Below are 18,570 nucleotides of genomic sequence, written 5' to 3'. Positions count from 1 at the left end.
TCAACAAAAAGATGGTCTATCCAGAATTGTCATAGAAAGGAACAGCAGGACTTCTCCAGAACTGAGACCTAAGGCTCAGAACTGAGTTCTTGATCAAAAAAAACCCCTAGGTATTAAAATTGATGGACCATAATAATTCAAGAATCGTGAAATGTGGGAGATAAAGATGGTGAACTAGAATATCCATGCTGCAACAGTTTTCTCAGGGTTAAATATCAAGTCATTTTCGGACAGCCAAGAGGAAATTTTATCCAAAGCCAAGTTTAATTGAGCAGGATCAGGAGTCAGTATAGTAGACTAGAATGATATTATCTGCACAATAAAAAGCAGTAATACCAAGGTCTTGAATAACTGTTGTCAAAGGACTGAGAAAGATGTTGTCAGGGCAGTGGTTTCCTTCAGATGCACCAGCAGGCTTTTCCTTTCTATGTTGTGGGCTCTAGGTCTTCCTCCAGCTGGCTACACAGGAGATCTATCGTCTTTTTATCAAATCTGAACTTATGCAAGCATAGGTCCTCTGTCATGTCCATTAATTGTGTTCTGAACCTGTATATCCTCTGCATATGGGCTCTCCTCCTCCTGTATTGCCTCTCTGTCCTGTGATAGCAAAGACCAGTGTAATAGCCCACAAAACCAATTTTTGAAATATCTTTCCTCTCAATTACTATATGATCTTAAAATACTATAATTATTATTATTTGTTGCATTTGTATCCCACATTTTCCCACCTATTTGCAGGCTCAATGTGGCTTACATTATTCGGTAATGGCGATCGCCATTTCCGGAATGAGAAATACAAAGTGGTATTGCATTAAAGCTCATAAGTGACAGAGTAGATTACGCAGTCAAGTATAGAGAATTCATATTCAGAATGAGAAATAAAGTGATATGAGATAAGCCCTCAGATAAACTTATCACCCAAAGCTTAGCCGCCAAAAGGAGGCATATAAAAGGTGTCCATATATTTTTTTCTCTTTCATCAGGCTTTACCATACACCAAAACAATAAAAAGTCATAAGAAGCATCTCAAACCTCCTTCATTTCGGGAAAGAAATGAAGACCTATCTCTTAAAAAATGTAAATTGTAAGCCACTTTGAACCAAAACTTGTCTTTGGATAATTGTGGGATACAAACATGCATAAATAAATAAATAAAATAAATATTGGTGCTAATACTGTAGTGTGCTGTAATATTTATTTATTGGTATTTATTTACCACCTTTTTGAAGGAATTCACTCAAGGCGGTATATAGTAAGAATAGATCAAACATGAGCAATGGGCAATTACAGCAGTAAAAATATTCAAATAGCAATACAAAGTATGGTATAGTATACTACTTGCAATGTCAACACAATACATAATAGAACATTTTAACTGATAGTGAATGGTAAAGCAAAGATGGAACATACAGGGGGTTGTTTACTAAAGCTTAGCTCGAGTTATCTGCAACACGGCTCATAGGAATAAAATGGGCCCTGCTGCAGATAAGGTGAGCTAAGCTTTAGTAAACAGGGGTGGGGGGCAGATAGGTAAGAGAGTAAGAAGCAGGGGTGTAGCTAGATCTCAAGGTGGGAGGGGGCCGGAGCCCAAGGTGGCGGGGGCCACATTTTGGTCGTCGCCCTGCCGCCACCTCCCCTCCACCACTGCCCCCCTCCCGCTGCCTCGCCACCCACTGCTGCTGCTGTATATCTTGGCTGGTGGGGGTCTCTAACCCCCGCCAGCTGAAGCACCATCACCGCAAATACCTTGGCTGGCGGGTGTCCCCAACCCCCACCAGCTGAAGACTTTGTCCATCGCTGATCTTCGGCGCCGCTGCATTGCCTGCCCCGCTCTCTCTTCCCCTCACATCCGACACGCTCCTTTTAGTGAAACTGAGCATGTTCAATTTCACTAAAAGGAGTGTGCCCAACGTGAGGAGAAGACAGCAGGGCAGGCAATGCAGCGGCGCCGCAGACCAGTGCTGGACGCATTCAACCAGGGGCCCAGAGCAAATTTGGGGGGCAGGCCCCCGTAGCCCCACCAAGCTATGCCACTGGTAAGAAGAGTTAGAAAGTAAGGTGACTGATTTAAAGAAAGTTGCACACGAGGTCAGAGAAATGGTTAAATATTATCTCAGCTAGGGTAGGAGTGGATAATCATGTCCTGCTGCAGTATGTGCAGCCCGTGTCACTCCTTGTGTGTGTAAGTGAGACTAACAAGTTAGTTACTTCTTCCATTAAAGGCCTAGTTGAACAGCCAAGCTTTCACCTGCTTCCTGAAGTACAGATAGTCGTGTGTTAAGCAGAGCTTTTCAGGCAGTGCATTCCAGAGTGTGGGAGCTACTCCACAGAAGGTTCGCTTGCGGCCAACATCACCACTGTGCCCATAAACTTAATGAAATTTTATAAGAAGCACGTATATGCTTATCTATTCATCTGTCACTTCCCCCGCCAGTCTAATATTCACTGCTAAATATGTTAGCCTTTCCTCCTCGCAGCTGACTTTACATTTCCCTCTTGTCTTAAACATTGCCCAGCCACGGGTTTTGCTAGATGTGGTGCATTTGGATTTTAGCAAAGACTCTGACATGGTTCCGTATAGATGACTAATAAATAAACTGAGGGGGGTCTTTTACTAAAGCTTAGCTCAAATTATCTGCAGCCGGGCCCATTTTATTTCTATGGGCCCTGATGCAGATAACTCAAGCTAAACTTTAGTAACAGATCCCGAGTGCCCTTGGTCTGGGCCCTAAAGTGACTGACTGGGGGGGTAGATGCACTAAACTTAACGAGCCAACAACGTGGTTTTTAAACTGGTTCTAGCCAGTTTAACGCACAAGTAGTAAACCGGGACATGCACAAAAGGGTTCTCCGAGCCATTTTCCTGTCACGGTAGCAGCTAACGAAAACGGAATGCAAATGAGCAAATTAGTATTGTAATGTGTATGTGATGCGATGCACTACCGTTTTCCGATCTCCTTACCATGGAAAACCTAACGGGAGGTCTGCACCTCTCGTTGGGGCTGCTGTGAGGGAATCGGAAGGAAATAAAACATCCAAGTGCTCATCAGGGATGTCCTTCTGCCTAACATGGGCGTCCTTCACTCAAAAATAAAAAAGGACATCCCTGATGAGCACCTGGACATTTTCCTTCAGCTTTTGTGATGGGCGTCCTTCTTGGACGTGTTTTTTCTTATGTGCCTGAAATGACCACAGCCATGGAGGTTCTCTCAGCAGTGTCCTTGACCCCTCCAAGGTTGTTTTCAGCTTCGGGATGTGCGAGGACGTCCAAATCAAAACTATCTGGACGTCCCTCCAGGTCTCTCTCAGCCAATCACAGCGCGTTTAGCTGATACCAGTGACAGCTAAACACGCTGTAATTGGCTGAGAGAGACCTGGAGGGAGGGACGTCCCAATAGTTTTTGAAAATCTAGGAGAAAATCCTAGTTACTTTGTTAACCCGATAGTTACGGATCCTCCTGCCCTTTCAATATCTGTATTCTTGCTCTTTTGCTTCCAACTGCTATAATTCTCCTTTAGGCATAATTTTGTTTTGGACATCCCTCCCTCCAGGTCTCTCTCAGCCAATCATAGCACATTTAGCTGTCACCGGTGACAGCTAAACGCGCTGTGATTGGCTGAGAGAGACCTGGAGGGAGGGATGTCCAAATAGTTTTGATTTGGACGTCCTCGCACGTCCCGATCCTGGGGCGGGGGGGGGGGGGGGGGGCGCAAGCTGAAAACAACCTTGGAGGAGATGGAGAATGTTGAGAGAACCTTGGTCATTTCAGGCACGTAAGAAAAACACGTCCGAGAAGGACGCCCATCACAAAAGCTGAAGGAAAACGTCCAGATGCTCGTCAGGGACGTCCTTTTTTTTGTGAAGGACGTCTTTGGCATGTGCAGAGCAGCCAGCATAACGATTGGCTGCTCTGCACATGCTCAGCTGGCCAACTGGCTTCCCCTCCTTAGGAAGGAAAATACGTGCAAATGAGCTAACAGTGAGCAGCTCGTTTGCATGCGATTTCTTTCATGCATGCCCTTTCCTTACCGATTCGCTAAGGGATCACTAAAGGGCTCTTTACGTGGGGTTAGTGCATCTAGCCCTGGGTTAGGCTCTGGTTGAGTGGAAGGCGGCAGAGGGTAGTAAATGGAACTCACTCTGAGGAAAAGAGAAAGGTTCACTTCTTGGACCGATTCTTTTAAATATTTTTGTAAGCGATATTGCTGAAGGGCTATCTGGTGAGGTTTATTTCTTTGTGGATGACACCAAAATCTGCAACAGGTTAGACACCCCTGATGGTGTGGATAACATGAGGAAGGACATAGCAGAGCTTGAAGAATGGTCCTGAACTTGGCAGCTAAGATTTAATACTAAAAAATACAGTGTCATGCATGTTGGCTCCAAAAACCCAAGGGAACGGTAAAGTATGGGGGGGGGGGGGGGGTGAAGAACTTTTGTACATGAAAGATGAGCTGGACTTGGGTGTGATCAGGGGCGGACTGAGAGTGGTCTGGGCCCCCTGCTCGGCCACTGCCTGACACACCCCCTACTGCTGTGTTGCTGCCCCCCCTACTGCTGCAGCTGACGCCCCCGCTGCCCCAGTCCTACTTGAAAGGCCCTGTTGGTCTAGTGGTCTCTGAGGGTGGTGAGGGGCATGTTCTTTCCTGCCCCTGCGCTGCTGCTATTCCCCTGCCTGCTGGTGCCGAGTTTTCAAAATGGCGACTGAGACTTCCCATGTGGTCTTGACAGTTTCGTGAGACTTGGAGTCTTGGCCACTATTTTTAAAGTACAGTGGTGCTGGGCAGGGGAATAGCAGCAGCACAATGGGCAGGAAAGAACATGTCCCCCCCCCCCCCCACCGCAGAGGCCACTAGATCACCAGTGGCGCATCTTTAAAGGTAGGACCAGGAAGGGCTGTAGTATGCGGCGGGCATCCGGGCAAAGCCTCTGGGCCCTGCCTGGTTGCCCAAATGGTCAGTCCACCCCTAGGTCTGTTTGTATGCAAATATCTTAAGATGGGCAAACAGGTAGAAAATGCGACAGCAAAAGCTAAAAGGATGCTTGGGTGCATGGGGAGAGGAATGGCCAGTAGGAAAAAGGAGGTGATGATGCCACTATATAAAACTCTGGTGAGACCTCATTTAGAATATTGTATATACTGCTGGAGACTGCACCTTCAAAAAGATATAAACAGGATGGAGTGAGTCCAAAGGGTGGCTATTAAAATGGTCAGTGGAAGAGAGGAGGTAGAGGGGAGATATGATAGAGATATTTAATTAGCTATGTGGCATAAATGCATAGGAGGTGAGTCTCTTTCAATTGAAAGGAAGCTCTGGAACAAGGGGGCATAGGATGACAGTGAAAGGGGGTAGACTCAGAAGTAACCTGAGGAAATATTTCTTCACAGTAAGAGTGGGGAATCCATGGAGTGGCCTCCCAGTGGAGGTAGTGGAGATGAAAACAGTATCTGAATTCAAGAAGCTTGGGACAAGTACATTGGATCTCTAATGGTATGATAGGGAGAGTAGATGACATGGATGGGTAGACTGGATAGGCCACATGGTCTTTATCTGTCTTCATTTTTCTATGTTTCTGTATAGGTTCCTCAAGAATTTGGGTAACAACCTTTATGGCTCAAGTTGTACATACAGCTTCAGAGCATCTGGCAGGACTGAAATGCACAGATTAGGTAGCAACACTACTAATTGGGAAGCAAAGCCAGTACTGGGCAAGACTTCTACGGTTGTGCTCTGATTGTGGCTGAATAGATTTAGATGGGCTGCAGTAGAGTTTTTCAGAGGCTTCAACAACTTCAGAAACTTAGAACAAGGACTGTGCCATGCAGACTTCTACAGGACAAATCAAGGTCAGGTATACATATGAAGTACCATCTCATACCATATGTAATGAGTTTATCTTGTTGGGCAGATTGGATGGAAAGAACAGGTCTTTATCTGCCGTCATCTACTATATTACTATGTTATGTTTTGTTTTTTGGTCTCTGTCCTGTGAGCCAGTACCCAGTGGAGCAACAACCCACTTCCACTTACATTTGTACTCACCACCAGTTACATATGGTACCCATGTGTACAGGGCTACACATGTGCACACTCAGCTGGTTTTTAAAGGGCTTAAGAGTCTTTGGAAGAAAGGGACAAAATTACTATTACTACTACTACTTATAATTTCTAAAGCGCTACTAGACGTACGCAGCGCTGTACACTTGAACATGAAGAGACAGTCCCTGCTTGACAGAGCTTACAATCTAATTAGGACAGACAAACAGGACAAACAAGAGATTTTAATGGGGCTTTTGAGGATTAGGTGAGGCCAGAGAGATTGCCAGTTAGAAGCTGAGTGAGGGCTGACCACATACCAAGAAACAACAATCCATTACTTTGTCATTTAGCTGCTGTTTGTAGACAGTGTGCATGTGATTGTCTCTTGCCTCTTGTATACGCCATCCCTGTACAAGACGTTTATAGCATACTAGTAAAAAAGGCCCGTTTCTGACACAAATGAAACGGGCGCTAGCAAGGTTTTCCTCGGAGTGTGTATGTTTGAGAGAGTGTATGTGAGAGTGACTGTGTGTGAGAGAGTAAATGTGCGAGTGTGTTTGTGTGAGAGTGAGTCTGGGTGCGAGTGTGTCTGTGAGAGAGGGTGTGTGTGTGAGAATGAGTGTGTGCAAGTGCGTATGTGAGACGCAGTGTGAGAGAGAGAGAGTGTGTGTTTCACACAGATACAGTGTGTGCGAGAGAGTGTGTGTGAGACACAGACTCTCTGTGAGACTGAGTATATGAGACCAAGAGAGTGTGTAAGTGACTGTGTGACACATAGAGTGAATGTGATACAGTGTGAGACATAGAGTGTGTGAGAGTGAGAGAGAGAAAGACAATGTGAGAGTGAGAGAGTGTGTGTGTGATAGAGATACCTCCCCCCCTCCCACTCTCTGGTGTCAGGCCCCCCCTTCTCTCTCTCTCTCTGGTGTCTGAGCGTTACTGTGCAGGATGCTGAGCTCTGGCTGTGCTTCAAGTAACTGACCAATCCTATTTAATAGAATGCACCTCCAACATTCTGAAGCCGAGAAACCTCGTGTGGTTGGTCACTTCTGCTTGTGACGAACCCGGAAGTACGTGATGTCAATTTAGGAGATGGATACAGAGAGCAGGAATGCCTCAGCCATGCAGTCAGCTTCAGAATGTTGGAGGTGCGTTTTATTATATAGGACTAGTAAAAAAGGCCCGTTTCTGACACAAATGAAACGGGCGCTAGCAAGGTTTTCCTCGGAGTGTGTATGTTTGAGAGAGTGCATGTGAGAGCTGACTCTGTGGGTGCTGTGGGACCCCCAATATTGAGAAAATTCCTTGTATCTGTCCAGGGAAGGGTTATTTCCATTGGGCTTAGCACCCCCATTAATTTTGAAAAGTTGGCTCCTATTATTAGGTGCATGTAATATGCTTGCATATGCACATGCTTGTGTTTGCCATTATACAATACCACTGAGCTTTTGGGCAGCCAGGTGTCGATTTTGAGTGTACAAATGGCGCCTATTATAGAACTGCTACCTCAGATTATAGTGCCGGCATTCTATGGAATAAAATGAGTAGTATAATGTCTCATCTGTTTCCACAGGATCTTGCTTGGAAAGTGGAAGCTATGCATTTTTATTATTTTTTAAAAATTAGGGAGCGGAGACCGGGAGAATGTACAACGGGTCAGATTCTTAACTATCTTGTAATGCCTCGCTCCTAGACTCACTCGTTTCTATACTATATATGAGAGGTAGGGAATGGGATACGTTGCCATGCCGACTAGAAGGAAGAGACACACCTGAGCCACTCCCAGTCCCAAACCACTACTACTTCCTCCGTCATGTGACGTGCCTACCCACAGGTAGGCTTCGCGGTCTGGCACGCCACGCATGCATGCGTCACGTTGCGTCGCACGTGGTGGTGCAGAGGGTGGGGCTGGGCATGGAAATGATGGTTGTGCGATTTGGCTGGCTCGCTTTGCTGTCAGTGACTGTTTTCAGTCGTTTTCTTGGGTGGAAGCAGTTCCTGGTCACGTGACGAGGCGCACAGGTGAGGAGGGCAGGGCAAAGAGTGAACGCGGCGGTGGCTGTTTCCTCGGGTTATGGCGACCTCCGCTGCTGCTGCGGTCTCTGGGGTGCCGGGTGCTTCTTTCTCCGGCACATCCGCTGCTGCCGCCTCCTCCTCCAAAACCAAGACTAAAAACAAGAAGAAACACTTCGTGCACCAGAAGGTGAAAGTGTTTCGCGCTAGCGACCCGCTTCTCAGTGTCCTCATGTGGGGAGTCAACCACTCGGTGAGAAGGAATTCCGTTGCTATAAGGGAATGGGAGAAGGGTGGTGATGGTGGTTATTAGTCTGAGGACGGTGGGGGGTTGCAAGAGCGAGTTAGGGCTGCGGATTTCTAAATCTCACATGGCCAGACCCTAGTTACCTGTAACCTGGCCTGTCTTTTCCCTGGAGGCTGCATTGCTCCCGTACTGCTCTGAAATCTGTTATTGAGAGGAAGGAGATGTGTGTTTCTGACCTTATGTTGTTGATCTGCTGCCCGAATAAATGTTTTTGGGTCACTGGCACACTTCCCCCCTCCCCCCCCCCCCCCCCCCCCCCATGCTAGTCTGGCATAGAGAAAAACAAAACGGACAAACCAAAAGAAGCTTTTCAATTACAGCACTTTTTTGTACTAATGCTAGAATTTTGGTCATTAATTTAGAAAATGTTCAAAATTTAATAGAATGACAAGGATCACAAGGTGCTTGCTCCTGAATGACCACCTCACGCTATAAATAGAGCTCAAGTATGAGTGAAAGGTAGTAATATTTATAATTTTTTTCCGTGCCATTAAGACCCTCTGGGTTTGGATGCAGTTGTACTGGGTTTCTGATAGACAGATAACATGTTGGTTAACGGGCTGGTGTGAGTGGGGACAGCTTCATGTAAAAACAAAGGAATGTATAGATACTATGTAATATAAGATATACCCTTACAGCAGGATGGGGAATGTGCTGAATGCCAGATATCCTGTGAATTGTCTTTCTCAAGATTTATTTTTATTCATTCCTAGCAATTAGGGTCCTATGTAGAATTTCGTTAGACACCGGAGATGAGAGAGCTTTGCCTTTTCTGGAAAGTTCAACATTTTATAAAGTAACTTTTCAATGTCATGGAGCTTTTTAGGTGACCAACTGTTAATCAATCTAAAATTTAAATGTTAATGGCCTCTATAAAGAGAATCTTAGAAGCTTCAAAGTTGTGTAGAGGGTTAGTTATATATTGAGCTAGAGTACCTAAATAATTAACTGTACCCATTTTGGCTGAGTGTTGAAAATCAGTTTTATATTTGGCCTTGTAGGGTATTGGTAGCCAGTGCAGTTTTTGCAGGAAGGGTGTGATGTGGTCACATTACTTTCACACTCTTGGTTCTGCAGCATTCTAAGTTGGAGCTGATGCAAACTCTTGTCGGTTTGACCAATGCACAGGATAGTTTAGCTGTGACAAGATACGGATCATTGATCAGACTTATCAGTATATGGAAAGAGATTTAATAGATGCTGCAGCTGACAGAAACAGTTTTAAAAGTTTGTTTGAATTTGCAGGATCCAAGTAATCAATGAGTGTATTACAAAAGTACATAAGTATTGCCTTTCTGGGACAGACCAAAGGTCCATCAAGCCCAGCATCCTGTTTCCAACAGCGGCCAATCCAGGTCACAAATTCCTGGCAAGATCCCAAAAAGTACAAAACATTTTATGCTGCTTATCCCAGAAATAGTAATACGCAAGCTAGTAGAAAAACAAAGAAGTGCGCCTTCTATTAAGGGAATGTCTCAACCAGTCGCTAGGGATATTGTTCACCATTCACTGCTATCGGTGTCCCTCTATTTTGCGACCGTTCTCATCATCGTTTCCCACCTTCCTCCCATTTAATTTTTTATTATTATTTTGATAAGCAGTGGAGTTTCCCCAAGTCCATTTTAATAATGGTCTATGGACTTTTCCTTTAGGAAGCGGGCCAAACCTTTTTTTAAACCCCGTTAAAGTTAACCACCTTTACTACATTCTCTGCAACGAATTCGAGTTTAATTATACGTTGAGTGAAGAAATATTTTCTCCGATTCGTTTTAAATTTACTACTTTGTAACTTCATCGAATGCCCCTAGTTCTGCTATTTTTGGAAAGAGTAGACAGACGCTTCAGGTCTACCCTTTCCACTCCACTCATTATTTTATAGACCTCTATCATATCTCCCCTCAGCTGTCTTTTCTCCATGCTGAAGAGCCCTAGCCACTTTAGCCTTTCTTGATAGGGAAGTCGTCCCATCCCCTGATACTGCCTTTACGGCAAATGTAAGCCACATTGAGCCTGCAAATTGGTGCGAAAATGTGGGATACAAATGCTACAAATAATAATGTCCTACCGCTATGTGGATAAAAGATGGAAAAGGCCTCCAGGATACTGTCGGCAGTCAGGTTTCTCATGTCTCTAATTTCCTTCCAAACTTTGGTTGGACACTTCTGTTTTGGGTTGTTTTTATAGAAATTGTTTTTATCGAACGTGATCTCCGCATGGTACAGGTGTTATACTATGTTTTCATCCTTGTGTTCAGAGATGTCGGCACTTCTGCAGCACACCAAGTATAGCATGTGACCATAAGACTAGCCATAATGAGTCAGACCAATGGTCCATCTAGCCCAGTATCCTGCTTCCAACGGTGGCCAATCCAGGTCACATGTACATGGCAGAAACTCCTTTTCAGGGGTTGGAGATTTGATTGTGTGTAAACCCTAGTGCTGCTGTAGTATCAAGGAAAGCAGCAGTGATGGTATCTGGAGTTTCAATGTACAGGTTACTTGCACACTTTTCCAAATCAGAGTTCAAGGTGAGTTACATAGATGTTTCTGGGAAAAGATGACTAAAGTAGCAGATGCAGCATGTTGAGTGGCTCATATTTTAAAATTATTTTTCTTTTTCATGGGTCCATAAGCAGTCTAAAAAGTTACATTTGGACTTCTGTAACTTTTATTTTCTCAATTAAAAGGGTGGGTTTCGACTGTTGTATTACAAATTGTTTGCTCTAACAGAATTCATTAAAACCTCATTTTAGTCTGTTGACTTTTAATCACCGTTCTCCATATTGGTATAGGTCTCTTCCTAAGAGGGCTTATAATCTAATGGTTAGATTTGCTAATGTGTGTTAATGCTATTTAACAGAACCCCATTATTGTCAGTGGGGCCTATTTCTTAAGTTACTACTACTCATCATTTCTATAGTGCTACTAGACATACACAGCTCTGAACACATTATATACAGGTACTTTCTCTGTCCCTAAGGGACTTACAGTGTGAGTTTTTTTTTGTACCTGGGGCAATGGAGGGTTAAGTGACTTGCCCAAGATCACAAGGAGCTGCAGTGGGAATTGAACCCAGGTTGCCAGGATCAAAGTCCACTACAGTAACCATTAGGCAACTCTAGTGGCTAGCTCAGTTTGAAGGGGAAAGAGGTTTTGTAGGGAGGGTTTTTGGATGTCAGATGGCCATTGTTGAAACACATGAATAAACTCTGAAATTCTTACTTCTTGAATGTTCACATTAAAAACTGAAGAATGCACTGTTTGTGCAACAGCAACATTTTGTGTAACAGTACAAAGTAGTGATATCAACTTATTTAATTCTGCCTTTCAGGTCAATGAACTCAACCAGGTTCCCATTCCAGTAATGCTACTGCCAGATGATTTTAAGGCCAATTCCAAAATCAAAGTAAATAATCATCTCTTCAATAGGTAGGTAAAAAGTAGGGCTTTTTAAAATGTACTTTTTAACACACATCTGTTCAAACAACTGGTTGGTTGTAAATTGAAGTCATTTGGTTTGATGGCTTTCATGTTTGTTTTAACTAAGGTAGCTGTCCCTTTCTCTCTGGGAATCAAGGGAAGGGTCCATCCAGTGCTTGGGAAAGCAAAATTCTATTTCTCTTTGAAAACATTTCCTATTCTTGACATTGTTTATATTCTGTGTGCTGAAATGCAGTGCCTAAGGCAGGATTGAGCTTGGTGCATATTTTAGAGTAATTTTCTTATTTCCTTTTATGGAAAATCTAAAACATAATACCACCATGGTTGGTTATCTCTGAAGTCACCACTACTCCTCTCCTCTTCTCTCCCCCCCCCCCCCAAAAAAAAATAATCTGATCTGTGGGGGCAGCTGCTAAAATGTACAGATGAATTGTAGTCTTTCAGCTGTGGCATTTACTTCTTTAAAAGACTTGGGGGGGGGGGGGTCATTTTTCTTTTCTGAATAAAAATCACTGATTTTAGAATTGTAGAGTAGTTATTAAATTATTTCTATAAAAATGCAAGTGTTTTAATCTCAAGTGGATATGTGAGGATTACCCAGCAGATTATTCTGGGGCATATGTTAACAATTTGCCTTTCTTATAGGGTACAGCAAAAAGTCCTTGGCATAATTTGTTTTTCTTTGCCTTTTTTTATCTAGACACTAGCAAAGTAAGGACAAACCACAAAATGATTCAGGGAGGAAAAAAAAACCCTTCTAAATATTCTGCTGCACAAAAGCCCCATAGATCTGCTGATGTACTGACAAATGCAGTAATTAACGTATTTAGAAGTACAGCTGCAAAAACCATGTGTCATGATGTTTCTTTGGGCATCTCCTTAACACATTGGGGCAGCATTACAGTTCTCTGAGGCTGAGTAGAGGTATTTGGACAAGGACTGGATAGCTGATAATTGTGCCTTTATCCCCAGTGCACTGGTATGAATAAAAAAAATCCTCAAGCACTGGGCATTGTACTGGAATCTGTTCCAACAGAAAGAATAGCATCAGTGTCATGTGGTTAATCAGAGCTATGACTCTTTCTGCTTTTGCAAAGAGCATGCCAGTTCAGTCACATGCTGCCAGTATCTTATTGAAAAATGCTCTCTTCCCCAAAGCTTTGCTGCTTTGCAAAGTGCTAGCATCCCTTGGTTATTGCAGGAGCACCCACAGACCAAGAAGGCAGTAGAGTGGGGAAAACCATCAGGAGGCTGAAGTGTTTTTATATTAAAGGCGACCAGGACAGTACAAACGTAATAATTATTTCCATAGTAAGTCTCTTCCCTATCCTAGTGTGCCATTAGGATAGTAGTAGTGCCATTGCTACAAAGCTGGAGCATCAAATTGCTTTCAGCTGGGGGTAATTCAACATCTTGCATCCATAAGGCATAAAATATTCATCTTCATTTATGTTATCAAAAGTAAACCCAGTTAAAAAGATTAGATCCCAGTTTAAATCAGATTTAGTAGTTTTATGGATATAATAAACACTTGAGACCCTGTCACTATTTATGGAAAAAGGAACCTTGTATATTGTACCCTTTCCAAATGTGTTTATGGTACTTGGAAACATTTTTACTAAACTTAGTATGGTAAATACCACTGATAACTGACTTCTTAGTTATTGTCAGTGGTTAGGATATTGAAATGTGTTCTCCACTAAATCTTTTCTCACTCTAGCTTATGTAGTACCACATAAACAGACATTGCATTTTGCTTTTGATGACACATATCCCAGAAGTGCAGAGTACCTTGGTACATACATTCAGCCACATCCTCCAACTTTATGGACAGTAAGTTGGTCATTTATGAGCCACATCTTTTGCCAGTAAGGGATGTGATAGGAAAGAACCAGGAGCCCCTCAACCAGGAGAGAGGGGCATCACCAAGAGAGGGTCCGAGGATCTTTCAGACTGGAAAGAAGGGTATACCCAAAATCAACACTGAGATAAGAAGAGAAAAATTCCCAGCTGTGAGATGGAGGTAACAAATGTGCAGCTGAAATATTTGGCCAAATTATTCAGTTAAATAAACAACCTTCAAAGTTTCGACAATGCTATATTGGCTTTCTACTAGCAGTAGGAAAGAAAAGTGAGATCAAGAGACATTGAAGGGATCACAGAGAAAACCCAGCCATACACAGCACCGTAATAAGAACATTTCTTACCTGGTGTCAAACGGTAACTGGTATGCCTAGGCAATCCGAAACAGTCCAAAGCCTCCAGATCCCACCCACCAACACTTGTGGAGAATGAAATAATCAATTCCCTTAACATAAGAAAGTGTTTATTCTATCATGGCAAAAGACAGGGATTCAGCAATCAGATTCTTTGTCTGAAGTACAAAGTATTGTGCTGAACCTTATTTAGCGTTACAATATTGTGATTTCCATCAGCTCAGGATAATACATACATGGCTTGTTAGTACATACATGTAATGCTGATTAGTAACATAACACTTGCTAATCTTGTTAACTGCCCCTCATTAATGATACCCTTTAGCACTACCTATTTTGGGAGAAGGTGTATAAAATGATAATCCAGACGTGTGGTTAGTGAAAGTCGGTCAGGCAATAACTTGAAGAGGTCACTGTCTGACCTCTCACATCTTCACACACATTTGAGGAAAACGGATTCTGTCCAAAACAAGTTTGTACCTGTATGATAGGGCTATACTATGTAGCAGGTATTTTACATAAGACACTTCTACGTGATCATCTCATTTAATTTCTGAGCAGACCCACACCCCCCCTTATATGCCTAGCATGACCTTCAGTGTGGAACACTGAATACTTACTACTGTACTCCCCTGCATTCCTTTGCAGACTGTACAATTCATAGTAGCAGAAAACATAGGCCTGTGATTTCTTTCAGATGCCGTGATCAGATCTTACATCAGAGGACAAGGAGCTACCTCAGCTTTTTTGTTCTAGAATACCGAATTGACCCAACATAGTATTGCAAGCTTTCAGGTTCTGCTTGGGAGAAGATTTTCTGTATGCTTAATCCCCACTCTGTTATGGCAGCACAAGACCTCACTGGTTGTACCAAGACTGGTTTCTGTCTCTCTAAAAGATGTAGACCAGAAATCAGTCAGTTTATTGAAGCGCTCAGATTTTGTTTCTCGGAATCAGGAGAGAACCCTTGTCCTTTCCATAAATTACCTAGAATTGGCAATAAGGATACTACTTGCTAGTCTTGTTGCTCTTAAAAGGAGAAAATATACTTATGTTGGTTAGATGAAGATCCAAGAGTCCACGATAAATGTTTTCCAGAGTGGTGTTCTGGAAAGACACATCTTTTTACATGTTTTCCAATTAAATCTTGCACTTTGCCTATTTCACTTGTCCGTCTTGGTCTCTGCACTTCCTCAGTGAAAGAACTCTTCAGTACTGTTGCCAAGTACTGTCCACATGTTTTGGGTTTTCACTAGTGGCTGTTCATGAAGGGGTTGTGGTATATACAACCTCCAGTTTCCTGGGACCTTGGAGCAGTATTAGCTCAACCTATGGAAATGGCACAACTCAAATTCCTCACTGGAAAGTACATTTCATAGTGGTGATAACATTGGCATGTAGAATAAGCAAGCATCAAGCCTTCTATCTGCCATTCTTTTCTAAAGTTCTTACTGAAACTAGTATTTGCTCTTCATAGCAAGCTATGAGAGCTATGTTCTTTCCAAGGGCACAAAGAACTCTTCACTCCTTAGACTGTAGAAGGGCAATCACCTTTTACATGGGAGGGAAAAAACACAGCCTCATAGGAGAGTTTACAATTACTTGTTTCGAGGCTAATAGTCTGGACTTTCCAGCCGGCAAAATGACCGTTTGTCTGACAGACTACATCTCATTACTGTTATGTGGCAGATATCTATCAAACTTGGCAAAAGCGCATCAGCTCAGAGCTTGTGATGACTTCTGTAACTCATTTATGTTGCATTTCCATAAGTGATACGTAAGGCGTCAATACCATCAATCATAACATGTTACTTTATTGTCTGAATTTGGATTAGCAGGCTCTGTTTTACATTGGTTTTGAGTCCTTTTTGTAGAGCAGACAGTATCTAATGCTGAAAGATGGATTTTTTTTTCATCTCTCTGGTTACCTCCTTATGGAGTTCCACAGGGTTCTCCCATCTCTCCACTTCTGTACAACTTATATGGTATGGGATTTGCGTTACAAGACGTATGAGGAGAGACTTGTTGACCTGAACATGTATACCCTGGAGGAAAGGAGAAACAGGGGTGATATGATATAGACTTTCAAATATTTGAAATGTATTAATCCACAAACGAACCTTTTCCGGAGATGGGAAGGCGGTAGAACTAGAGGACATGAGATTGAAGGGGGGCAGATTCAAGAAAAATGTCAGGAAGTATTTTTTTCATGGAGAGAGTGGTGGATGCTTGGAATGCCCTCCCGCGGGAGGTGGTGGAGAGGAAAACAGTAACGGAATTCAAACATGCATGGGATAAACATAAAGGAATCCTGTTCCGAGGGAATGGATCCTCGGAAGCTTAGCTAAGATTAGGTGGCAGAGCCGGTGGTGGGAGGTGGGGCTGGTGGTTGGGAGGCGAGGATATTGCTGGGCAGACAGATACAAATCAAGGTAAGGTATACACAAAAAGTAGCACATATGAGTTTATCTTGTTGGGCAGACTGGATGGACCATGCAGGTCTTTTTCTGCCGTCATCTACTATGTTATGTTATGAATTCAAACATGCGTGGGATAAACATGGATCCTCAAGAGCTTAGCTGAGATTGGGTGGCAGAGCCGGTGGTTGAAGGCGGGGCTAGTGCTGGGCAGACTTCTATGGTCTGTGCCCTGAAAAAGACAGATACAAATCAAGGTAAGGTATAATCAAAAAGTAGCACATATGAGTTATCTTGTTGGGCAGACTGGATGGACCGTGCAGGTCTTTTTCTGCCGTCATCTACTATGTTGTTATGTTATATCTAATATCGGATACAATTAAGAGCCTTGTCGACACTTATTATTCCATATAAACTCGCCCAGACTCTGCTTTCCCTTGATGCCCTTTGCCTTGTACTTCAATCACCAAAGAAAGCACATTACGAGTCAACTAGGATATTGGCCTTTTTTTGGCCCCATGACTTTGGAATGACCTACCTTCTTATATTAGGTCAGAACAATCATTTTCTGTATTTAAATCTCAACTTAAAACATACTATATTGAATTGGCATATTGATTCTTGTCCCTTCTAAGTAGGTTTCCAGGGCACCTGGGAGACCAGAGATCCTTGTGTTTTACTGTTAATTCCCCTTTTTCTGTTGTGAATGGAGTTAGTCTGTTCTATCAATTATGGTGTTATTTTCCTCTATAACTTTATTATTTTTGTGAACTGCTTTGACCATGTTTTAGATAGAGCAGTATAACAAATCTGAGCAATAAACAATTATACAGGTACTTTATTTTGTACCTGGGCCATGGAGGGTTATGTTAATTGCCTAGAGTCACAGTGAGTTTCAGTGGGAATTGAGGCCAGTTCTGGTTCACAGAGTTGCACAGGGACAGATATCTAACCCATCCCCACCTCTCCCCGCGGGAATCTAACCTATCCCTGCCCACCTTGCCCTTGCCGTGCCACAGTCACCTTGTCCCCCTCCCAAGAAAGCCAAATTTCTATAATCAGTAAAAATACTAGTAAAAGTAACATAAATCATTTTCTTCCGTACTCTGCTAAATACAAAATTAAGATACATATATCCATGAGCAGCATGTCCCCCTCTCCTCTCCATCCCCTAGTATCCCACGTGCTCTGTTTCCCCTTTTCCCTTCCCCCACTCCTCCATGTATGTTCTTTACTAAGGAGGTTAGATAAAACAGGAGATAGGGTGATTTAACAGGCTGAAGCCAGTAAGCAGAGATTGCCGCCACATTGGTTCACCCAAAACAGTAATAAAAAGATTTAATAGCTTTTTTTTACATTTATATCACACATTATCCCAAGCAAACTTAGGTTAAGTGTAACTTGTTTGAAAATACAGTGAGACAGAATAATAGAATTCAGTAATATCATGGGAGCAAGTAGATGGATATGTTTGAAACATTTAACAAAGTTGAGATTAGCATATATACCCCAACTGGGCATTTAAAAAAAAGGCAAGTGCATTTTTATAATGTACCACTGCAATCCATTCTGGATTATTTTCTAATTACACACTTCAAAGTATTTCTGTTTTGACATTTTTTAACTGATTTCAGAATTTTAGGCAACTACTGACCCAGTTTGGAGAACTGTATGTCAAAGTATCATAGTGCATTATGGGAATGAGTAATGGATAAATTCGTTTGACCTGGAGTGCGAACATGAGCTCCATTGCTGGGTCATTCAGAATATTCAGCATTCTAAGGCTCATGGTGCCCTTAAGGGGTTGAATCGCACAACTGCTTTCTCTGTCTCTATCCACTGGTTGATGGACATAACCACATGTCGTAGACCGGTCAGGTAGGACTAAAGGAAAGAAAATTATCAGACATAATTTCTCTTTCTTTCCCTAAGTCCATCTCCCCCACCGACCAGATATTCTCTATCCATGTTTTCAAGCAACTCTCCCACCAGTCAGCCTTCACAATCCTGTCTCTACTTCCAATCCCTTAAAGGTAGCTGTGTGCCTTCACCTTCCATTTTTTTTTTTAATCTTTCTATATTTATCCATAAATTTGTTGGCATTGCCACCTCTGGAACAGCTATTCTGTTTTTTG

General features: G+C 42.8%; 1 protein-coding gene across 2 annotated transcripts in view; it reads left to right on the top strand.

Moving 5' to 3' along the window:
* The first annotated feature begins 7,948 nt into the window (after positions 1-7,948).
* The window catches only part of PIP4K2C (phosphatidylinositol-5-phosphate 4-kinase type 2 gamma), a 63,085-nt gene continuing 52,463 nt past the window's right edge, over positions 7,949-18,570 (top strand). Inside the window, exons 1-2 of one of the 2 annotated variants that reach the window (XM_030196611.1) lie at positions 7,949-8,064; positions 11,693-11,790. In XM_030196611.1, coding sequence (XP_030052471.1) covers positions 11,726-11,790 — 65 coding nt within the window. In that variant the 5' untranslated portion in view covers positions 7,949-8,064; positions 11,693-11,725. The other variant, XM_030196610.1, reaches the window with a different exon arrangement.

The sequence above is a fragment of the Microcaecilia unicolor genome, chromosome 3 (assembly GCF_901765095.1).
Source record: "Microcaecilia unicolor chromosome 3, aMicUni1.1, whole genome shotgun sequence".
Classification (NCBI taxonomy): domain Eukaryota; kingdom Metazoa; phylum Chordata; class Amphibia; order Gymnophiona; family Siphonopidae; genus Microcaecilia; species Microcaecilia unicolor.
The sequence above is the reverse complement of the archived record's forward strand: the minus strand, read 5'-3'. Positions and strand labels throughout refer to the sequence as shown.